The 25322-nt window shown below is 38.7% G+C and overlaps 1 protein-coding gene across 1 annotated transcript in view; it reads right to left on the bottom strand.

Annotated features, from left to right (window-relative positions):
• CCDC169 (coiled-coil domain containing 169) overlaps positions 1–25322 on the bottom strand; it is a 54443-nt gene that overhangs the window by 22039 nt on the left and 7082 nt on the right. Inside the window, exons 3-6 of the mRNA XM_089899292.1 lie at positions 15542–15652; positions 15419–15459; positions 527–625; positions 255–308 (exon numbers count right to left, since the gene is read on the bottom strand). Coding sequence (XP_089755418.1) covers positions 255–308; positions 527–625; positions 15419–15459; positions 15542–15652 — 305 coding nt within the window. The remainder of the gene's footprint in view (positions 1–254; positions 309–526; positions 626–15418; positions 15460–15541; positions 15653–25322) is intronic.

Below are 25322 nucleotides of genomic sequence, written 5' to 3'. Positions count from 1 at the left end.
TAAAAGAACAACTGAGGAAGCAAATATGAAAAATACACTCTTAATATGGGAAACTTTTATCTCATTTTTACCTTTTTATAAAAGTTATAACCTTTTCACCCTCCATATACAGAAACTTGGTACCTTTGTTTCCCATAATTCCAACAGCTGTTTCCCTACCAAGCCAAACCAATCAAAAACCTAGAAAAGTGAATAACATAATTTACAGTAAGAGGAAACTCTTACAACTTGGAAGTAAAAAAAGCAAAAGTTACTTGAGACCTTTCGGCAAGGTGTGTACAGTGCTCACGGCTGGTCTTGTGGTAATCCTAGGTGAAAGATACAGAAGTAGAATCCAGCATCAGAGAAGATTTACAATACTAGCGAAACTACTGCTAAGTTAAGTTTATGTCGCTATGCTTTTTTAAAGTAATGTACAAAATAGTTTTGTAAGTATATTGTGAGAATTATATAGTAGGTTTGTAGATAACATACTAAAAATCATGGCAGTTCCAAAGGGACGTCTTAGTATAGAATAAAAACAAACCTTTGACTCTTGTTCCAGTCTCAGTGCAGAGTCTTTTACTTGATTTTCAAGACTCCTTTTTTCTTTCTCTAGTTGTTTAAGCAATGTATTTAAGCCTTCCTGAGAGTATAAACAGTAAATTTTTACATGTGCTCACATTCTAAATAACAACAAATATGACCACCAATGTCTTCATTGACAAATTCCCTCTCCTCTGTATCAGTCTGTGATTTCAGAAGTCTTTAATATGTACCTTTTCAGTAATAGTAATAGTCATAATTACAATATTCATTGAACCCTAGCAATATGCCATGTGCTAAGTGCTTTCCATAGATTATTTCATTTAATTCTTATTATAGCCATGGAGATGGCTAATATATTTATTTCCCTTTTATTGTTGAGAAAACTGCTAGAGGTTAAATAACTTGCCCAAAGGCACAGAGCTAATAAATGGTAGAGCTGGAATTAGAATCCAGGTAATCTGACTCCGAAGACAACACACACTAACAATTATTGTATGTGTATTCATAAGATTGTTACCAGGGTAACAAAAGCAGAGTGTTAGAACAGGCGATAAGGTTGATAATGAGGGGAATTGTGAAAATATTGTAGAGTAGGACAGTTCTGGAATCTAAGACATCAATCCATCACCAATACCCCTCATCACAAATAGCTGAATCCGAGTAGAGAAGAAGGTTAGCCAAGTGCCAGAGCAATAATGCACTACACTGATTTGGTTTAAAATTTTAATTCCTAAACTAATAACTGATCTTTTCCAGTAACTCCAATTACTTCCCATATTCTTACATATTAGATTTTAAAATCGCCAAGTCAAATTCTACACAACTCTTGTTGGTCATGATCTAGGTCACCGAATTTATTAAAAGACACATTCAAATAAAAATGGAAGCTGCCGATTTAAATCTCCACAGAGCAAACTGCAAGCTATTTTAGAGCGCATACCCTTCTCCTGAAACACAGCTCATTCTAGAAAAAATTTGCTTATTCTCTCTTAGATACTTGTTAATAACTATTAGAAGTGTAAAAATTGTATTAATAGGAATAATTAGGTCAGCTGAAACAGGACAATTTCTAGTCTCTAAAAATAACAGCAGTGATAAAACAAAAATCCTTTGGAAGTGACAATTCTCCACCATGCATATGTGCATCCCTGTTAAAACATGATCAGTGATCTTTCTCAGGCAGGCATTATTTGTCTTCAAAAATTATGCACTGGCGTCCTGAATGGTTTTCAATCCCCCTCCCCCAAATACAAACTTGCTCCAGAAGAAAATCAATGAAAGCCCTGTAAATACAAGAGGATAAGCCTACTGAGTTCGCTATAAAAATCAAACCCTTATGAAATAAACCAATGCTCAAGGATGACAGTTTTTGAAGGGACAATCAGGGAGTGATGGATATAGTTCAAAATTTTGCTGCATAGACCCTTTCTCCAAGGATTCCAAGCTTAGCCTTCCATAGTAATATGCTTCACTTACATCATTTGTTAAATACATTTTTAGAGATGTAAAATAGGATCTAATCATTTTTAATATTGAGTCAATGGGAAAATGCACTCCAAATTCTAAAAGGAATTAATTTACAAATAAACAACTGGAATAAAATTATTTTTATATTAATGAGATATGGTCCAAAACTGAAGGAGATATGGTCCAAAACTCTAGAAGCTCATACAAGAAATGTAGATAGGAAAGACATAAATTCAAGAGCTGAAGCAAAGTATTTGAGCAATAAATAAGAGGCAAGGTAAGATCACCAGGGAAGGCCTTGGTTAGCAAAGGCTTGGTGTATGCTAGTTTCGGGAGTCTACACACTGGAAGCTATTGAAAGTTATTAAAGAAGTGACATGATGAAAGCAGAGGTTTAGGAATATTAATCGAGTGGCAGTTTCTATGACAAAAGGATGATTTCTGTTACTTGTTGGTGTGGATTTGCAGTTTTAACCTTTGAGGTTTAAGCATTTTTAATATGCTTTCTCTGTGTTAGAATATATCTTGCTGCTATTCTCATGCAGACTGGATTCCTTGTCTTGTCTCCTAATTTTACAATTCATTTATTTATTAAAAAATTTTCATCAAGCACCTCCTGTGTGTCAGGCATTGTTGTAGGGATACCACAGTGAGAATTACAAACCTAGGCCCTATCCGCATGAAGCTCAGAGTCTAATAGGGTGGCTATTAAACCACCAACGTGGTTTACATTGGTGAATGTTACACGTAAGCTTGAGAAGAATCTGTATTCTGCTGTTGTTGGATGGAATATTCTATAACTGTCAATAGACTGAGTTGATTGATAGTGATGTTCAGCTCAGCTATATCTTCATTGATTTTTCTGCCTTCTTGATTTATCAGTTGCTGACAGGAGGTGTTACGTCTCCAACTTTAATAATGGATTTGCCTGTTCTTCCTCCAGTAATTCATCACATTTACCATATAAGTGTTCCTATCAGTTTGTGTTTGCAGCAGCTTCTGTTCCAGGTTAAGCAGATCTCGGTGACTGTCTGGGTTTGTCTATTCATACAGATTTTGGGGTGGGAATTTTTCCTGCAAATTCAGATTTCTAAGGAGTCAAGAAGAGTCATTGATTTCCAGGTTATCCACCTTTTTTTGTTATGACATGATTGATGACTCCCAAGCACTATACATATTGGAGCTGAAACCAGAAGTCACAAACTTCTTGAACCTCTTTTCTAATTGGAATGGAAAGAGTGCATTCTCCAAATCAGTGGCTGCATACCCTTATGTTGAAGACTTGTTAGTCTGCTCTAGCAGTGATACCACATCTGGCAAAACAGTTGGTGCTACTAATTGGTTAAGTCTGCAGTAGCCTACAGTCTTTCTCCAAGATACACCTAGTTTATACAGGGGTCAGACTGGCAAATTAAACAGGGCTATGTTAGGCCCTCTTCCTTGGGATAACAAATTGTTCTTGTTTTACAATTTTGGCCCTGGGTGGGGAAGGCACAATTTCTCACATTTCCATTAGGTTTTCTGCACCATGATAGCTTTTACTTCAGAGATGAGGGCCCAATGGAGGGTTAACTTCAACTGCCAAGTATATCTACTTCAATTACTTAGGGACTGGAAAAATTATCACTGTGGGAGTAGGGGAGTCCGTGGGCACATTGGGTCCAGTGTGATTTGGACTTCAAGCACAGATTGCCATTCTGGGGATCAATGTCAACTCAGACCTCGAAATGTCTGGTTATTTCCTTTCCCACAGTGTACAGTCACCTGTAAAAGTGGTCAGAGGTCTCTTCAGGGGAAGACTGGAGATATTGTCATGATATGTACTTGGACTGATGTTGTGGGGTCCTTCCTTTTAGGAACCCAGCCACTTCTTTGGTCTATGATTTCTGGATCTGAAAATTGGTTCAGGTCTGGGAAATGAGCAAACAACTATGTTTTCTATTGGGTTAACTGTCCTCAGCCTCTCCTCCTCCATTCTTAATTTTTTTTAATTATAGCTGTTGAACAGCACCATCATGAATTGGCTTGGCAGCCAGGATTGGAGGTGGGGCAGCTCCTGAGGTGGGGGGGAACTGGTTGCCTTGCTGGAGAGAGGCCTGTCGAGCAGCTTCCAGAACAGTGAGTGCTCTAGCCCTTACTAGAGCTAGAGGTGGGCCACCTCTGCCCATCCAGAGGGCCCAGGTGGAGTTGTAGAGCTGACATCATCACGAGCATCCATCCAGCTGTCCTGTCACAGTTTTAGGATCCCTGGTTATCCCCATCAGGACCCTGCCCTTCACATAACAGGCCTGCTTGGACTGGGTATCCAAATGCCTCTGGAGCTCTGCAACCCTCACAATCGGGTCTTCAGCCTCGCTGTTCTATTGTGGCTGCACTTTCACTACTGGTATAGAGGGCCTCTTTAGAAGCTACCACAAAGGCTCTCTGCTTTTCACTCTTAGATATTAAGTGCTTGCTAACTATTCTCAGCCTCTCATTATCCTTATGAAGGATGACAATACAATTGGGCAATAATCCCATATTTTCCAAATGCCTGCATCATGGCTTCTTCCACAGTATTTCCCTACATGAGAACATTTTCCAAGGTCACCATCAGTGAAATCTTTAGCAACTCAACAGCCACACTGAGCCAGGATCTACTGGTGCCACATCTACTAATCAGGACAGCCCCTACTGCCTGCTACATAGTGAGCCAGTGCCAAATCCCATCTAACCTCCTGTTTTCTCATATCACTCCCAGTACCTCTAGTTGTAGATGTGGTCTTCTGAGAAGCAGATAACAAGATGGGGTTAAATGTGAAAAGATTCTATTATTAGAAATGTCTGTGTGAAAGGAAACAGGGAAGGAACAGGAGAGGGCTGGGAAAGTAGTCAACTGTAATGCAAGTCTGACCCCCAGTGAAGGGGAGAGGGAGAGAAGGTCCTGTAAGTGGAAGCATCCCAGGCTGGCATGCAGCCTAAGGAAAGTCTGGCAAAGCCAGCAGGGAATCCTTAATCCAAAGTCACTGACAGTGGGGTCCCATGTTTCCTAGGAATAGGTCTGCCTTGGTATCCCCACTGCACCTGATCATGGGCCTGGAACAGCCTGTGGGAGGTGTGGTCTTGATGAAAAGCAGTGATGGATTTTGAGCCCAACACCAAGGGTCCTCAGTCAGTTAACCTTCCTGTCCTGGGAAGTCCGTGAGGTGCATTCTCTGAGTGGACAGACTGACTGCTTTTCTTAAGGGCATTTCAGTTTTTCAAATGAAGAATCCTCCAATCTCCTACTCTTTGAGGGTTAATCCTAGCTGCTGGTTTTCTGGGAGTAGGGCAAGTTGGAGAGAGCTGTGAGTTCCATTATCCAGATCACATATTTTCATTTAATTATATTATTTTAGACCTGTATCTCACTCTCACCCTCATCTGTGCCTGAAGGCCCAAAGTCCAAAGCTACTGCAGCTTAATTTTTTTTCCAGAAAATAGACGACTGACTGAAGGAGAGTATCCTGGCACATGGGGTGGCAGAGGGGTCCCAGTAACTAACTGCTCCATGTACGTATATATGTTCAATTAATCTCTCAGTTTCCAGCTCCATCCTCACCTCCACCTTCTTCAGCACCTGGTGCTGCCAAGTTCTAAGGCACTAAGTGGGTCTGAAGAGTGACTGCTCTAATTTCACTGATATTCCTCTCGGCAGGCACTTTGCTGTTTCTTCCTCAACTCTAAGTTAATGACTATTCCTCCAACTGAGGGTCTTCCAAAATTTGTTAATACATTTGTCCAAATGCATAGAATGTACAGCATCAAGAGTAAACCCTAGGGTAAACAATGGACTTCGGGTGATTATGATGGGTCAATTTACGTTCATTTTGATGAGTGATGTTGATAAGGGGAACGGCCATGCATGTGTGGGGTAGAGGGTATATGGGAAATCTCCATACCTTCCTCCGAATTTTGTTGTGAACCCAAAACTGCTCTAAAAAATAAAGTGTTATGTAAGTAAATAATTTTAAAAATTGCCTAGAGAGAAAATGAGAACACATTTTGGATTTTGCAAAACTACATTAGTCATTAAGTACCTTGGACCATTAAAAGCAATACATTTGTGAATCCAATTATAAAATTATTATACACATCAGAAATCCTTTAAAAATTATAAAACCATACTATAATAACCTTAAGGTTCATTCTAGAGTTTGATTCTTTATTTTACTTACTTCAAAATAAACTAGTATTTAAAAACGATTTTATCATAGGCACATAGTCTCTCATCCCATCACTTCCAGTTCATTAGAAGACCCACAACTTAAAGTTCTTGGTCTTCCCAAGGAGCTGGTTTTATCTGATTATATAATCAGTCATCATGTACTAGAAAACTGCAGCCTAAAAAGATATCCTAGAGCTACAGCTAAATTGAAGACACCACTAGAAACTACCCACCCCACCCCAAATCATGCACACACAAAATTAATTCTTACTATCATGGAAAAGCTGTTCTGTTTTGTTTTTGAAACTAAACAGATCTTAGCATTCCAAACAGTATCATACTTCACCTATATTCATGTCTTAATTTGCTTGTAAAAAGTCACCTTCCAACAGGAGATTGAAACAACAGGGAAAGAATAAGAAATTTCAGGATACTATTCACATACCTGAAATCAAATATACTTAGATATTTTTTAAGTCCCTTTCATCTATACCAAGTGGAAAAGAAGCTCTATTAGCCACTTATTTTTTAAAAAACAATCGCAATTACTATACTGAGGGGCACATAAAAACTACAAGCTTAAAAAATCACTCTATTGAATGCTTACAAGAGAAAAACCTGAGAATACAATTAATCACAACTCCTAGATATGCTGTACCTCTTAGTGAAAGCAATTGCAACAATGAAGGAGCACGGCGTTCTGCATGCTTAAATGACAAGCGCCCCCTGGTGGACAATATTGTTATTAGATTTATAAATAAAATCTGTAACTTTTCTCTGATTTGAGGCTACACCTGTCTCCAAATTAACCATTCTGATCTTTGGGGAGAACACGAATCTGGTGATGCCTATAACATAATACCTCATATTGATTCTACAGACTTCGTTTTTAGCTAATTGAACCTTTCTTTAAATGCCTTAAGATTATATTTATAAGGACGTAGTAAGGATTTGAATTTCGGCAAATTGGCTTTCTAGCAATTGATTCTCTACACATTGACCAAGAGTCCTGCAGAGAACATTTGAGGTGAGACTAAATATCTTCCCTCCCTTGTGCCTCCCCCAACCAGGCCGTCTTGTTGGCTTTAGGAGCGGGATCTCCTGTGCTCTAACCATCTGATTGACAGAGCATGTGTGCTGGTAAGAGGTTTCCTTGAAGGGTCCAAGTTGTCTGGATGTAGTGGAAAACAAAGGAGAGTACACTGATGGAAAAATTAGAAGCAGAGAGAAATAGGGGTGCTATGGTCTGAATGTTTGTGCCCCCCCCAAATTCACATATTAAAATCCCAACGCCTGATGTGATGGTATCATGGGAGATGCTTAGGTTATGAGGTTTGAGCCCTCATGAATAGGATTAATGTTCTTATAAAATAGATCCTCCAGAGCTCCCTTACCCTTTCCACCATGTGAAGACACAGCAAGAAGGCGTTGTCTATGAACCAGAAAGTGAGCCCTTACCAAGCACTGAATCTGCTGGTGTCTTAATCCCGGACTTCTCAGCCTCCAGAACTGTGACAAATAAATTTCTGTTGCTTATAAACCACCCAGTCTGTAGTATTTTTTTTTAACAGCCCAAACAGACTGAGATAAGGTGTCATTGATTTTGATTCCAGATGAGTCAAGGACCAAGACTCCCGCTGTCATAGAGCTGACCACAGGGAAATGGTGGAAGTTGGTGATAAAGACTTTATAGTAACTCTTGTCGCAAGACATGCTGTCTTGCACATCTTTCTCTGAGGGATATTCATTCCTTAAATTGGTTTGTTTCTTTTTCCCAAATTGTGCTCTGTAATAGAACCTATTGAAATGCCTGCTAAAAAGACCAATGTTCAGGGTTTATCCTAGACCTACGAAATGAGGATCTCTGGGAGTAATGCCTAGAATGTATACTTTCAATAAATTATCCATGTGATTCTCTTTTTTTTTTTTTTTTTTTTTTTTTTGCGGTACACAGGCCTCTCACTGTTGTGGCCTCTCCCGTTGCGGAGCACAGGCTCCGGACGCGCAGGCTTAGCGGCCATGGCTCACAGGCCCAGCCGCTCCGCGGCATGTGGGATCTTCCCGGACCGGGGCACGAACCTGCGTCCCCTGCATCGGCAGGCGGACTCTCAACCACTGCGCCACCAGGGAAGCCCTATCCATGTGATTCTTACAGAGTTTGAAAATTAAAGAACCACTACTCAAAAGACTGACCAGCAGCTAAGGATGCAGCAGTGCTGGGCAGTAAAGGGAAGTTGGGAAGTAGAGGAGCCAACCCTCTTTCCTGTTTGTGGCACAGTATCAGAGGTACTAAGCTTGACTTGGCCTGAACAAGCTAATCTAGGAAACAAGACATGCACTGTCAAATGTGAGTAGTGACAGTAAAGCACTGAAAGATTACTCAATTTATTGCTGGGGAACCCTCTGCAGGGCTGCATGGTACGAGCCATCAAGCTCTGATAAAGAGCGCAGTGCATCCTTAGCTCTGTAACCTGACTACCTAACTAGAGATTAATGAAGAGGCCTGGAGGGCCAGGTCAGAACCTGAGAAATAGCTATTGCTCATCAGATGTGAAACAGCCAGATTAGCCTTAACTTTTAGTTATTTGGTATGCTTAAAACAGATTCTAGCCTTCCAGAAAGGCTACAGATCTTTGCAGGACACACCTGGAAATTCCTGATACATTAGGGAGCCTCTACATTCTTTTTCTGGCGGACACAAACAGAAGGGGCTAGAAAATGTATACCCAGCTAGCCCAAGGGAAGTAAAGGTTCTGAGCTTTTTATTAGAAGCTTTAACTCCCTGCAGAAGCCCCTGCTTTCTGGGCAGGTACAAAGAACCACAAAATTCTGCGAGAGCTTTAAGAAGGTACCAGAAGATTCACAACTGTGTAACAGCACAGCTAAATAAGTCAAACAGATTGCACATCTCTGGGCCTTACCCTTGCCCTTATTCCTTCCAAATAGATTAAGGTTAATCTCACAACAGACTTGTTTTTTTTGTTGTTTGTTTGTTTTTTGTTTTTTTTGTTTTTGCGGGTACGCGGGCCTCTCACTGTTGTGGCCCCTCCCCTTGCAGAGCACAGGCTCCGGATGCGCAGGCTCAGCGGCCATGGCACACGGGCCCAGCCGCTCCGCGGCATGTGGGATCTTCCCGGACCGGGGCACCTGGTCCCGTGTCCCCTGCATCGGCAGGCGGACTCTCAACCACTGCGCCACCAGGGAAGCCCACAACAGACTTGTTTCAATGAAATTTTACTTCTCCTTTATCAAGGGAAGGAAGGAAGAGAACTAACACGCTGCTCACTGTCAGCCACTATGCTTTTGGCTTGACATATCTCTAGTAGTCTGCATGACAACCTTGCAAGAGAGTTTAACTAACTCTATTTTACAGATGAGGAAATTAAGCCTCAGAGAGATGAAATAACTTCCTTAGTGTCCCATAGTTTGAATTTGAACCAGAACAGTTTAATTCCAGAAGCCATGTTTCCATGGCTTACACTCACTCCATTTTCTCACCCCTACTTTCCTCTGCACCACTTTTTTCCCCCAATATCCTCTCTTCTGGTTAGCACTTGCTTACATCCTTCGCCTCTGAATAATTTGCCCAAACTATGGACCATGAGCTCTATCCTACCCTGCACCAGAAGTTTCCTGGAGAACATCCTTCTGCTGATCATTCACAAACCTTCTCCTCCCTTGGCTTCTGGGATGCCACTCTTGCCCACTTCTCCCCCTCATCCTTTTTCAATATTTTTCCTTCTCATTGATCTTCACTGAATTACCTTAAATGTTAGTATTTCCCAGGGTTCAATCCTCAATTCTATTTGTCTATATTTTTGCCTGAGCAATCTCTTAAACTTTCATGACTTCAAGTGGCACTGATGACTCCATGGCCTCTATTTCCAGAGAGACAACGTTCTGCAGTCTAAAACTATTTCCAGTTGCTGACTGACCACTGGTATCTGTGTAATACACACAAACCTAAGTCATTTCCTATTATCCCCACTAGCTCTGATTTCTAGAGCCCTGCTCATTTTAATCCACAAAGTTATTCAATCTTAACCATCCTCAAATCCTCTCCCACTCTCACCCGAGTATCCAGATACTTATAAAATCCACATTCCTCAACATCTCTTCAATCTGTCACCTCTGCTCCATCCCCATATACTACTGTCCAAGCTGAAAAACACCTTCCCTTACTTAGATTATTACAAGAGCATCCTAACTGGTTTTCCTGCTTCAAGTCTCACCCATCCCTGGGGAATCCTGGGGGGTGGGGTAGGAAATGACTTTAAAACTGTATACAAGGGCTTCCCTGGTGGCGCAGTGGTTGAGAGTCTGCCTGCCAATGCAGGGGACACGGGTTGATGCCCCGGTCCGGGAAGATCCCACATGCCGCGGAGTGGCTGGGCCCGTGAGCCATGGCCGCTGAGCCTGCGCATCTGGAGCCTGTGTTCCGCGGCGGGAGAGGCCGCAACAGTGAGAGGCCCGTGTACCGCAAAAAAAAAAAAAAAAAAAAACAAAACTGTATACAAAATACTTCAGTAGCTTCCCATCACATATAAAAAGTTCACACTCCCTAACATGGATACAAAATCCTTTATTATGTAGTCCTTGTATGTATTTCCAAGCTCATCTCCCATCACCTCTCTTATTTATTCCTGACATACTAACTGTAGACCTGGGGTGTCTTCAGATAGATCGATCCAGAGGGACGTTATCTTTATTTGAAAATTTGAATATATGCATATCTCATGATCTAAAAACTCTGCTATAAGTGTGCTAGAGCAGCGGTTCTCAAACTTTCGTGTGTATTCGAGTTAGCTGGAGAACTAATAAAGACTGCAGAGCTAGCAAGCTGGATAAAGAATGGGGCTGAACTTTATATTTTTATGAAGTTCTCCAGGTGATTCTGTTACTATGGAAGTTTGAGGACCACTGCCCTAAAGCAAGGGCCAGCAAATTACAGCCTGGACACCAAATCTGGCTGTGGCCTGTTTTTGTAAAGGAAGATGTGTTAGAACACAGCAGTGGAAATGTGTAGTTGCAAGGGAGATGGGGCGACCTATAAAGCTGAAAATATTTACTCTCTAGCCTTTGCAGAAAAGTTAGCAAAGTCCAGAGGAACACTCTGTACTCGGAGACATTTATAAGGATGTTCACCTTGGCAATGTTTGTCATAGTGAGATTTTGAAAAGTCTTCAATGTACTGAAATAGAGGAATACATAAATTAGGATATATACATCTAATGGAATACTATACAGCAGGTAAAATTTACTAGATCTTTATGTATTAACATGGATAGAATTTAAAAAAAATAGAAGAATGCCACGTACAGCATGATATTTTTTATATGAATGTTTAGACACAATATATGTAGAAAGGTATTTTATTTTATTTTTATTATTTATTTTTTTGGGGGGGTACGCAGGCCTGTCACTATTTTGGCCTCTCCCGTTGTGGAGCACAGGCTCCAGACGCGCAGCCTCAGAGGCCATGGCTCACGGGCCCAGCCGCTCTGTGGCATGTGGGATCTTCCCAGACCGGGGCACGAACCCACGTCCCCTGCATCAGCAGGCGGACTCTCAACCACTGCGCCACCAGGGAAGCTCTAGAAAGGTATTTTAAAATAAACTGGAATGGCATATACTAAATCCAAGATCATCTTGCCCCGACTCTATAAAGTATTTTCATTAAAAAAGCTGAGGTCAAAAAGCGACAAAAATCCAAAGATTTGCAAATACTACAATATATTTTTTGCCATATTGTCCTCTGTGGGTTTTGTTGTATTTAAAATTGAAACTAGAAATACCCTAAACTATTGAACTATAGGGGAAAGTAATTGAATATTAATAATCCAATGCAATGGAATATAATGTAGCCCTTAAAAATGTACATGAAGAAAACATAAGAAATAATTGATTTAATTGTCCATGGTGAACATAGCAATAAAATACAAAATTGTCCATGAAGTAAGGTTACAATTACATATTTTTTTTAAAGTGCAGTCCTTTTTTTTATTCCTTTTTTCCCCTTTTGGTTGTCTTATCTATTGAGTTGTTCCTTTTAATCAATATATATACATACCAAAAATTACTAAGAAGACAGCAGTAGATGTGTTTAACTTAATACTTTTCTTCTCTTTTATTTTCCAAATAATATTAAATAAATACATATTACCTTAAAATGAAATGTGGTGATAGAGCTTGTGCGTGGCAGATGGAACTGACTGCACATCCAATGTCCATCTTCCCCTTCGTCCTACTATGCTCAGTTAAAACACTACAAATCTCAGCCTTCCTTGCAAACATGGGTGGCCAGGTGATAAAGTTCTAACCAATGAGATGTACAGGGAAACCGCTGGGTGCAGCTCGTTAAGAGGAAGCTGACTTGACTAGCTTTCACCTTTCCCTTTTCCCTTCTCCTACTTCTTTCCTTGAATGAGACTGTGAAGCAAGTGAGAAGCCACTCATTAAAGGATGGCAGAGTGGAAAGTCAGGAGGAGTCTGGATTCCTGAAGGCATTATAGAGCCACTGCACCAACCCTGACTGCATACCTTCCACCTTTCCTGTTACATGAGGAAAAGCTCCAAAATAACTTACTTGTTTAAGCCTTTCTTCTATATGCAGCCAAACATAACCCTTAACTGAGACATCTTGCTAAAATTAAAGTTTAACAAGTTATACCACTGTAAGACACTTTAAAGTTTATCTAATCATACTGCCTTCAGATGAGAAAAATAATCTTCAGAAAGGTTGAAGGCTTGAAGCCCATCTGTATCCGAACAAGGACTAGAACCCCACTCTCACTTAAGTAAGTACTTTTTTCTAAAATATTAAAATCAAGTCCACTTTAGTGGTCCAGGTTGAAAATAACTATTGGACATTTCATATTTCTTTTTCTAATGATAACATTTAAAGAAATTAGACATGCACAGGTCAAAAACCAGTGTTCATCCTTCTGTTGCTCATAAGCAAAGCTGCACTTTGAAATTGCTCAAAATTAGTATTCAAACTAACTGACATCAGTTTCTTAAGTATGTGGGTTCAGGTTACTCCTAAAGACTAAGCAATCTACAACAAGGATAGAGAGTCAGTAAATTTACAAATAGCATTTGAAGTCATACTCTGTCCCACAAAACTCTGTCCCACAAAACAACTAATTTAGGCCCTTTTCTCTGATTATCAACCTAACAGAAAACCAAAAATGTTTGTATTACACAAATGGTACATGTCTGAATCTCACAAATATTGTTTCTGATATAAAGAATAAGACTATCGCTTTTGTCCTCGGAAAAGAGAGATTTCTTTCCTATCCTGGATATAGGATTTTTGGATCCCCAATGCTTTTTGCTCAGTAGTTGGCTACTTCCATCACCAACTCCCTGGTTAGATTCCTAATCCCCGCTCTTCAGACAAACGCCCCCTGGATTCCACTGTGTAAGAAAACCCAGGTACTCAGGGCATCTGCCCAGAGAATAGAGAGGACCAGCTCCTTAAGAGCCTGAACTTTCATTCTCTCTCCTTTCTGCTTAGTATGTGGCCCCACTCTTGGTTCTTCTAACATTTCTTTTGTTCTTTACTGAAGAGAAATGTAATTCTCTGCCTCCAGCTCTAAACCTCTTAAAGAAAGACATTTTCTTCAAGAATAAGACAAATTCATCAAGGGAAATAAGTATTTTTGTGAACATGAATAGATTACAGAGCCTGAGGTAGCAATGAGAAAACTGATTAAATGCTTTTTAGATATGCTACAGAGTCTTCTCCCATGTCACACCAGCACTTGTTGCTACCCTCCAGGAGGCTAGATACCCCGTTTCTTGAGCCATGACTGGGGGTAGGCTGTCAAGAAGCAGGAAGCCAGAATATATTATATTCTGTAGGTAGAACTTGATATTTTATATTATGTAGGTAGTAATAAAGTTCTACCTACAGGTAAGAAACACTAAGCTTAAAAGAGCCCTTGCAGCAATTTCTAAATACCACAAGATGGAGCTATGACTCCATGGCAGAGGAAAAAACTTCACCACTTTTCCAACAACAAAAAAACACACGTTATTTTCCTGACTTTCCAACACACAGACATAAGGGTATTTCTGGGTTGTAAATAACAGAGAGGTCTGCAAAAAAGTTAATTTCTCCCTCAATTCATTAACAAAAATACAAGATTTTTCTATGTCTTTCACTAAAGGTTTGCAGTTATTCAAAGAGCACTCTCCATAAATGCCCAGGGCTTCTGTGAATACAGCAGGCATCTTAGTGCTCTACCTACAGCTACTGAGAAACACATTATTTCTGATCAGCAGTATCAAAGGGCTGTTGGTATAGCAGAGTTAAATGGCAGAGGTTTAAGAGGGAGAGACTCTGACTCCACATGTCCAGACTGTGTGAAACTGAGTAAATCATTCAATCTCTTTAAGCTTAGAATCACATGTATTAAAATAACAATATAAAATTGTATGTCATGGGGTTTGTTGCAAGACTGAAATAATGTATATAAGTTAATTTGCATATTACATATGTTTAATTTAGGACAAGTTATTATAATTATTAGTGTAATATTAAGTCCTGCCAATTTGGCTGAGTATTGTATTTTCATTTTCATGCAAAGTACCCTTGGTTTATTTATGAGATTTCCATGTTTTTCTGAGTATTCTTGAAATAAAAATTCAGCAAGAGTTCAACATAAGTCATGCTTTGGGCCTCCTCTACATTAAAAAAAAATATTAACAAATATTTGAATGAATGAAAAACAAACGATACTCTTTGTAAAGTAGAAAACATAAATTCATTTATTGGAGATTTAAATTATCTCTCAAAAGAAGAAAGATGTCACTAGGGCAACCAAAAGAAAAAGTAGGTGAAGCAGCCCAGTGCGGTTGCAGGGTAATTTATGGGTTCTAGGAACTAGAATGGAACTGTTTTAGATGGGGATGAGAGAGGTATTTCTGAGTTAAACAGGCTCTTTCAGGTTGTAAGGAATACACTCAGGTTTCCCCCCAGCCTGACCACCGAGATCCTTTCACTTCCATTTTGTTTGTACCTGCAACAGAATCCCTGCCCAGCTTTTTACAGAAGAGACCAAGCTGAAGGCCTTGTTTATAGGATTCTTTACATCACAGGAAAGCTCCACTGAATAAGATATTTTATTTGGACCTTGTCACAGTCTTTAAACTTTTGTTTGAAATCTGTCTGGGGAAAAGTACACATAATTTCCTTCAATTATTCCTTTTGTTTCAACATCTTTTACTCACCACTGGCATCCATTCATAGACACGAATAGAAGACAGTCTGTCTACAATAAAGCAAATGTGAGCAACTGATGTTTTATCAATTTTAACTCCACTTATAAAACATATATATAGGCGCTTCTGTACCTGAAGGATTTCCACAGATTTTTTCCATTTTCTCTTTGAGAGAAACAATCTGCTTTTCTAGTTGGTCATTCAATTCAAGTTGTGTCTCATAACGGGTTTTCCATTCACCACCTGAGTGAAGAGGTGGGGACGGTCAAGCTCACCTCACCACCTCTCATTTATTCATTAAAACAACATTAATTAGCTCCATTACTATACTGGACTTTATTAGTAACACAGATGTACTGGAGGGAACTCATGTCTAAGCGTGCGTTCTCCGTTACACAGGATCTGTGCAGACACCAGACTCACCTATTCCCACCCAGCCGGCCTCACTGTCACTATTGTGATCCCTGGTCTTCTTACTCTCCACCCACTTTTGTCTTTAGTTCCTTGTGTATCCTTATAAGGAATTCTATTAGAGGAAATATCAGGAACATGTTTCTTTCCTTGGAACTTGAAATATCCATATATTACAGCCTAAGGAGTACTAGCTTCCCGTCCAATGTCATATTCATTTTTTTCCTTTGCAAAAGAATTCTGAAATCCGTTCAACAACTACCAATTATGTGTTTGCTGTGTTAAAAGCACACAATACCTTACATATATAAACTAATTTAATCCTCATTTACAAAAACTTACCCATTTTACAGATGAGGAAAACAAGGTTCAGAGATGTCAAATAACAGTATTAAGATGACAAAGTAATAAATGGGGAACTGGGGTTTCAACCAGTTTGTTCTGACTTGAAATTTGTCCTCTTATCCGCTGTGCTATGGTAACACTCTTTACCTTCGGCTACCTATTCAGGTATCTTCTCTTATCTGTAAGCAGTTTTCTTTCACTAAATCCCTTTGGCTACTGAGGCCAAAACATTTGTCTTCTTGCTCTGGGAGGAGGAGGAAGATGCAGCCTAGAATTAAAACCTCCTTTTCGGCTCCAAGGCCCAAAGCTAATTTTTTTTTTTTTTTTTTGAGTCTTGAAAGTCACACTTTGTAGAGAGAAAAAATGGTGTTTCTAAACTTTAAATGCTCTTTGCATATATGGGGCAACTTCTACTACATAATGGCTGATGGAGGAGTCTAAGCAGAAAGACTTACTAGCTCACACCCCTGCCAACCTCCCCAACCTTAACACAACCCTGCCCTCACTCTCATTTCTAGTCAGATGTGGTCTACCAAAGAGAGGGGCAGGAACGCCCTTCCAAACCGAAGTCCAAAGTCATTAATCCAAATGCTTAACAAGTGGATGGAGACCCACAAAACTGGAGATTGATAAAATTTTTGCTTTCTTTTCACATACCAGCATTGCCCCCCCCCACAAATTTGGTCAGCTTCCTGCTGTCAACTGTTTTCTTTTTCTGAAAAAGGACCACACTGAGTTTGGCTTTCCCTGCCACACTTTGTTCTGTGATAAGCCAGAAGTACTGATTTCATACTGAGGTTTGTAACTTTTACAAAATTTTTGAAAAATAGTTTTTCATCTGACTTTAAAATGCAATAATGTTTAAATTATGCTTTCAACTGGGAATAAGATTAGCAATTCAAAATAGCAAGTTTCTGGAATAATCCTGATACTAAGGAATGTTCAGAGCCATCTAAAACCAGCCCATGTAAGAGATGTGGTGCTCTCATTAGATGGTCACAATAAATGTGACCCTAAAAAAGATGATCCTTGACCTTGAGCACCACAGCAGCCAACCTATCAAGGCCTAAGATGTACTTAATTATCAAAATACAGATTGTGAGGATAAAAATTTAGCAGAAACATTTGTGTCTCTTGGGAGAAAAAATACCCTGAGCAGTAACTCCATGAAACCACTGCTTTTGCAGTAATTCTAAAAACAAACAAAATCAAGCACTGTACCTTTGAAGGGAAAAATTAAATTGCTTTGCAGTCTCAAAGAGGGATCTTGGCTAGAATCACTACAATGAAAAACAAAATCAAACCAAAAATTGAAAAATTCTAGAAATATGCTTCATGGTCAAAATTGACCTTAAAAGAGGAAGTTCATAAAGCGAGAGAATATTAGGTGGAGGCTTATCTTTCAGATATGGACATTTTTTTTCCCAAAGAGAGATAGCACGTTAACAAAAACAAAACAAACAAAGCCCAACTAAACAACGCCAAATAATAATTTTTAAATTGTTAAGAAGAACACAGTTGAACTGATTGAAACTTGACCCTACATGGACATTCATGTTTGTGTTGTTCACTATATTTATGATTACAGTGATGGAGTTATATTAACTTGAAAAGACTTTGTAAAATAAGAAAATGTTAACAAGGAAAGGAAAGAGCCTACTATGTGGCACTGTACGAGGCACTAGGGATTCAAAAATAAAATAGACACAATCCCTGCCGTCAATCAGCAGTAGGAGAAGTTGGGAGGGGTGGGGAGTACAGAAACATAGCCAGAACATTTAAGAAATTTTTGGTTAATTGGTTGTAATGGTACACAAAGAAAGATATCCAATCTGGAAGGTGGCAGAAGGGAATCAGAAATGGGGAGGTCAAGATTGAAGAGGGACAGAAAATGCTTCTTGGGGGGAATGACACCTGTTCTAAGTCAGAGAGGGTAAAAAATAATCTTCAAACAGCAAGAACTGCATGAACAAAAATGCCAACATGTACAAAAAGGGGGCACGGTGCAAAGACTATCTCTTTGAGTAAAGTTGCCCCCCAGCAAATTTTCAGAGGACTCCATGAGGAAAAACATCCCCAAAGTAGGACTAGTGGGTTTAAGCCATGTCTCCACCAGTTTATTTCTGTGATCCTGAGCAAGTTACATTTCCTGTGCCTCAATTTCTCAACTGTAAAATAAGGATAATTAAAGTTCCTACACTATAGGATATTGACAGGATTAATTAAAACATGTGAAGGCTTAAAGCAGTGCAGGGCACACAGAAATTGCTATAAAACTTAGTTGTTTTTGTTATTATCATTTTTATCATCATAAGAAATTTACTGCAAAATTTTTTCCCCAAAGGGTAGTACTACACTGCTATCAGTAATGTATAAAGTTCCTATTTCACTTATAAAAAAAATCTCTACTTCTTTTATAGGCAACAAATTTCTTTGACTTAAAAACAAGTTGGATATTTTCCCATATTCACGAGCTGTCTCTGTGTCCTGCTCATATTTATCTACTGGGAACTTAGTGTTTTCTAACTGAATTGCAGAGGACATAGATGTGGTGAAAATATAGACCTTTTGTCCATCATTTTGGCTACCAATGTCTTTCCCAGATTACTGTTTGACTTCTCATATTGGTCTTTTTTCCTTTAAATCAAGGGAAGCTATTTTCACAAGGGAAATCAAACCTAAACATGTTTTCCTAGTGATTTATTGCTCTTTAAGAAAGGCCTTCTTTATCCATAAACAAATATACATTCATCTATATTTTCTTGGTTCATTTTAAAATATTTAAATCTTTAAATTTTAAATATTAAATCCATCTGGAAGGTTTTATTTTATTTTATTTTAGAGTAATTTTTGTTTATTTGGCTGCCCCGGGTCATAGTTGCGGCATGCAAACTTTAGCTGCGGCATGTGGGCTCTGGTTCCCTGACCAGGGATGGAACCCGGGCCCCCTGCATTAGGAGCACAGAGTCTTAGCCACTGGACCACCAGGGAAGTCCCCCCAGAAGTTTTGAGAATTAAGTATACAGTGAAGATCTAAAGGGATTATTTTTCTAAATATTATACCAATTTTCCAAATGGAATTTATTGAATAATTCATCACTTTAAAAGAAGCTCATGTTTTTTTCTTTTTTTTGGCAGTGCCATGCAGCATGCAGAATCCTAGTTCCCTGACCAGGGATCAAACCCATGCCCCCTGCATTGGAAGCACGGAGTCTCATCCACTGGATGGCCAGGGAAGTCCCTCTTTTAGCTCTTTTAAAGCTCTGTGTGGTGACACAGATTCTAATAAAACATTACTGGTAATTGGCTCTTTGGTTCCAGTTCTCTGCCCAGAAGCCCTTTCCCAAACTTGGGCAGGCAGGCTAAAGTTGTTCTTTCTTGATGGTGGGAAGGGGAAGACAGTAATTAGAAAGTGATAGCTTCATGATTTTTATGGAATGTTTGTGTCCCTCTAAAATTCATATGTTGAAGCCCTAACCCCATGTGACTTTAGTTGGAGGTGGGGTCTGTGAGAAAGTAATAAAAGTTAAGTGAGATCATAAGGGTGGGGCCATAATCCAATAGGGCTGCTGCCCTTATAAAAAAAGGAAGAGGCACCATAGCTTGTTCTACCTGCCATGTGAGAACACAATGAGAAGGTGGTCATCTGCAAGGCAGGAAATGGGTCCGCACTAGAGACCAAATCGGCTGGCACCTTGATCTTGGACTTCCAGGATCTAGAACTATAAGAAAATAAATTTCTGTTGTTTAAGCCACGCAGTCTTACGGTACTCTGTTATGACAGCCCGAGCAGACTAAAACAATGATCATTTGGTACTTTCCTATTTCAATGTCTGGTGCAGTTTTTGTAATAATCTATTTCCCACAAGTCTCATAAATGAAAATAGTTTTCTCCTTTTTTTCATAGATAACTGAAAACAATTTTTTAATTAACTTAGTAACCTGGCCCTGAATTTCACACTAGTACAACATTTTAATAAATTAGAATCTCTTTCTGTTATGGACTGAACTGTGTCTGCTTCCTCCTCCCAAATTCATATGTTGAAGTCCTACGCTCCCAGTACTCAGATGTAACTGTATTTAGAGATAGGACATTTAAAAAGCTCATTAAGGTTAAATGAGATCATATGCTTAGCCCTAATCCAATATGACTGATTTCATTATAAGAAGAAATTAGGACACAAACAGGTACAGAGGGAAGACCATGTGAAGACACAGAAAGAAAGCCTTCAGAAGAAACCAAGCCTGTGAACATCACACCCTTGGACTTGTAGTCTCCAGAACTGTGAGAAAATAAGTTTCTGTGGTTCAACTCAGCCTGTCTGTGGTACATTGCTATGGAAGCTCTAGCAAACTAATATACTACCTATTTTGTTTTATTGATTTGTTTTCAGTTTTAATGACTTCAGCTTTACTATATATTGTAGGAGTCCCGTCAACTCCCCAAAATTTCTTATCAGTTATCCCTATTTATTCATCTCATTAACTTTAGAGTCAGTTATTGAAGTTAAGAAAAAACAGCTCTGTGTTTTAATAAGAATTACATATCAATAAATTAATTTGAAAAGAATGAGCATATTTATAACACCCAATTCTCCTATATAGGAAAAGTCTATGTCCCCATTATAAAACCTTAATAATAAATTTCCCAATTTCATTTCACTTTAGGGTTTCTCTCCAGTATGAAATCCCTTAGGTTGAACAAGGTGAGAATTCCGTTTTTTTTTTTAAACATCTTTATTGGAGTATAATTGCTTTACAGTGGTGTGTTAGTTTCTGTTTTATAACAAAGTGAATCACTTATACATACACATATATCCCCACATCTCTTCCTCCTTGTGTCTCCCTCCCTCCCACCCTCCCTATCCCACCCCTCTAGGTGGTCACAAAGCACTGAGCTGATTTTCCTGTGCTATGTGGCTGCTATCTACTTTACATTTGGTAGTGTATATATGTCCATCCAACTCTCTCACTTTGTCCCAGCTTACCCTTCCCCCTCCCTGTATCCTCAAGTACATTCTCTTGTAGGTCTGCATCTTTATTCCCATCTTGCTCCTAGGTTACTCAGGACCATTTTTTTTTTTTTAGATTCCATATATATGTGTTAGCATATGGTACTGGTTTTTCTCTTTCTGACTTACTTCACTCTGTATGACAGACTCTAGGTCCATCCAACTCACTACAAATAACTCAATTTCATTTCTTTTTATGACTAAGAAATATTCCATTGCATATATGTGCCACATCTTCTTTATCCATTCATCTGTCAATGGACACTTAGGTTGTTTCCATCTCCTGGCTATTGTAAATAGAGCTGCAATGAACATTGTGGTACATAATTCTTTTTGAATTATGGTTTTCTCAGGGTGCATGCCCAGTAGTGGGATTGCTGGGTCGTATCGTAGTTCTATTTTTAGTATTTTAAGGAACCTCCATACTGTTCTCCATAGTGGCTGTATCAATTTACATTCCCACCAACAGTGCAAGAGGGTTCCCTTTTCTCCACACCCTCTCCAGCATTTATTGTTTGTAGATTTTTTGATGATGGACATTCTGACCGGTGTGAGATGATATGTCATTGTAGTTTTGATTTGCATTTCTCTAATGATTAATGATGTTGAGCATTCTTTCATGTGTTTGTTGGCAGTCTGTATATCTTCTTTGGAGAAATGTCTATTTAGGTCTTCTGCCCATTTTTGGATTGGGTTGTTTGTTTTTTTTGATATTGAGCTGCTTGTAAATTTTGGAGATTAATCCTTTGTCAGTTGCTTCATTTGCAAATAATTTCTGCCATTCTGAGGGTTGTCTTTTCATCTTGTTTATGGCTTCCTTTGCTGTGCAAAAGCTTTGAAGTTTCATTAGGTCCAATTTGTTTATTTTTGTTTTTATTTCTGTTTCTCTAGGAGATGGGTCAAAAAGGATCTTGCTGTGATTTATGTCATAGAGTGTTCTGCCTATGTTTTCCTCTAAGAGTTTGATAGTGTCTGGCCTTACATTTAGGTCTTTAATCCATTTTGAGTTTATTTTTGTGTATGGTGCTAGGGAGTGTTCTAATTTCATTCTTTTACATGTAGTTGTCCAGTTTTCCCAGCACCGCTTATTGAAGAGGCTGTCTTTTCTCCACTGTATATTCTTACCTACTTTATCAAAGATAAGGTGACCTTATGTGCATGGGTTTATCTCTGGGCTTTCTATCCTGTTCCATTGATCTATATTTCTGTTTCTGTGCCAGTACCATACTCTCTTGATTACTGTAGCTTTGTAGTATAGCCTGAAGTCAGGGAGCCTGATTCCTCCAGCTCCGTTTTTCCTTCTCAAGATTGCTTTGGCTATTCGGGGTCTTTTTGTGTTTCCATATATATTGTGAAATTTTTTGTTCTAGTTCTGTGAAAAATGCCAGTGGTAGCTTGATAGGGATTGCACTGAGTCTGTAGATTGCTTTGGGTAGTATAGTCATTTTCACAGTGTTGATTCTCCCAATCCAAGAACATGGTATATCTCTCCATTTATTTGTATCATTAATTTATTTCATCAGTGTCTTATAATTTCCTGCATACAGGTCTTTTGTCTCCTTAGGTAGGCTTATTCCTAGGTATTTTATTCGTTTTGATGCAATGGTAAATGGGAGTGTTTCCTTAATTTCTCTTCCAGATTTTTCATCATTAGTGTATAAGAATGCAAAAGATTTCTGTGCATTAATTTTGTATACTGCTACTTTACCAAATTCATTGATTAGCTCTAGTAGTTTTCTGGTAGCATCTTTAGGATACTCTATGTATAGTATCATGTCATCTGCAAACAATGACAGTTTACTTCTCCTTTTCTGATTTAGATTCCTTTTACTTCTTTTTCTTCTCTGATTGCTTTGCCTAAAACTTCCAAAACTATGTTGAATAAGAGTGGTGAGAGTGGGCAACCTTGTCTTGTTCCTGATCTTAGTGGTCATGGTTTCAGTTTTTCACCATTGAGGACAATGTTGGCTGTGGGTTTGTCATATATGGCCTTTATTGTGTTGAGGTAAGTTCCCTCTATGCCTACTTTCTGGAGGGTTTTTATCATAAATCGGTGTTGAATTTTGTCAAAAGCTTTCTCTGCATCTATTGAGATGATCATATGGTTTTTCTCCTTCAGTTTGTTAATATGGTGTATCACATTCATTGATTTGCATATATTGAAGAATCCTTGCATTCCTGGGATAAACCCCCCTTGATCATGGTGTATGATCCTTTTAATGTGCTGTCGGATTCTGTTTCCTAGTATTTTGTTGAGGATTTTTGCATCTATGTTCATCGGTGATATTGGCCTGTAGTTTTCTTTCTTTGTGACATCTTTGTCTGGTTTTGGTATCAGGGTGATGGCGGCCTTGTAGAATGAGTTTGGGAGTGTTCCCCCCTCTGCTATATTTTGGAAGAGTTTGAGAAGGATAGCTGTTAGCTCTTCTCTAAATGTTTGATAGAATTCGCCTGTGAAGCACCATCTGGTCCTGGACTTTTGTTTGTTGGAAGATTTTTAATCAGTTTCAATTTCAGTGCTTGTGATTGGTCTGTTCATATTTTCTACTTCTTCCTGGTTTGGTCTCATAAGGTTGTGCATTTCTAAGAATTTGTCCATTTCTTCCAGGTTGTCCACTTTACAGGCATATAGTCGCTTGTAGTAATCTCTCATGATCCTTTGTATTTCTGCAGTGTCAGTTGTTACTTCTCCTTTTTCATTTCTAATTCTACTGATTTGAGTCTTCTCCCTTTTTTTCTTGATGAGTCTGGCTAATGGTTTATCAATTTTGTTTATCTTCTCAAAGAACCAGCTTGTAGTTTTACTGATCTTTGCTGTCATTTCCTTGATTTCTTTTTCATTTATTTCTAATCTGATCTTTATGATTTCTTCCCTTCTGCTAATTTTGGAGGGTTTTTGTTCTTCTTTCTCTAATTGCTTTAGGTGTAAGGTTAGGTTGTCTATTTGAGATGTTTCTTCTTTCTTAAGGTAGGATTGTATTGCTATAAACTTCCTTCTTAGAACTGCTTTTGCTGCATCCCATAGGTTTTGGGTCATCGTGTTTTCATTGTCATTTGTTTCTAGGTATTTTTTGATTTCCTCTTTGATTTCTTCAGTGATCTCTTGGTTATTAAGTAGTGTATTGTTTAGCCTCCATGTGTTTGTATTTTTTACAGTTTTTTTCCTGTAATTGATATATAGTCTCATAGTGTTGTGGTTGGAAAAGATACTTCATACGATTTAAGTTTTCTTAAATTTACCAAGGCTTGATTTGTGTCCCAAGATATGATCTATCCTGGAGAATGTTCCATGAGCACTTGAGAAGAATGTGTATTTGGTTGTTTTTGGATGGAATGTCCTATAAATATCAATTAAGTCCATCTCGTTTAATTATCATTTAAAGCTTGTGTTTCCTTATTTATTTTTATTTTGCATGATCTGTCCATTGGTGAAAGTGGGTTGTTAAAGTCTCCTACTATGATTGTGTTACTGCCGATTTCCCCTTTTATGGCTGTTAGTATTTACCTTATGTATTGAGGTGCTCCTATGTTGGGTGCATAAATATTTACAATTGTTATATCTTCTTCTTGGATTGATGCCTTGATCATAATGTAGTGTCCTTCTTTGTCTCTTCTAATAGTCCTTGTTTTGAAGTCTATTTTGTCTGATATGAGAATTGCTACTCCAGCTTTCTTTTGATTTCCATGGAATATCTTTTTCCATCCCCTCACTTTCAGTCTGTATGTGTCCATAGGTCTGAAGTGGGTCTCTTGTAGACAGCATATATATGGGTCTTGTTTTTGTATCCATTCTGCCAGTCTTGTGTTTTGGCTGGAGCATTTAATCCATTTACATTTAAGGTAATTAACGATATGTATGTTCCTATTATCATTTTCTTAACTCTTTTGGGTTTGTTATTGTAGGTCTTTTCCTTCTCTTTTGTTTCCTGCCTAGAGAAGTTCCTTTAGCGTTTGTTGTAAAATTGGTTTGGTGGTGCTGAATTCTCTTAGCTTCTGCTTGTCTGTAAAGGTTTTAATTTCTCCATCAAATCTGAATGAGATTCTTGCTGGGTAGAGTAATCTTGGTTGTAGGTTTTTCTCCTTCATCACTTTAAATATGTCCTGTCACTCCCTTCTGGCTTGCAGAGTTTCTGCTGAAAGATCAG

The sequence above is a fragment of the Delphinapterus leucas genome, chromosome 18, assembly GCF_059928025.1.
Source record: "Delphinapterus leucas isolate spDelLeu-1000000601 "Yukka" chromosome 18, BTC_Dleu_Yukka2, whole genome shotgun sequence".
Lineage (NCBI taxonomy): Eukaryota > Metazoa > Chordata > Mammalia > Artiodactyla > Monodontidae > Delphinapterus > Delphinapterus leucas.
This window is presented reverse-complemented; position numbering and strand designations above follow the sequence as displayed.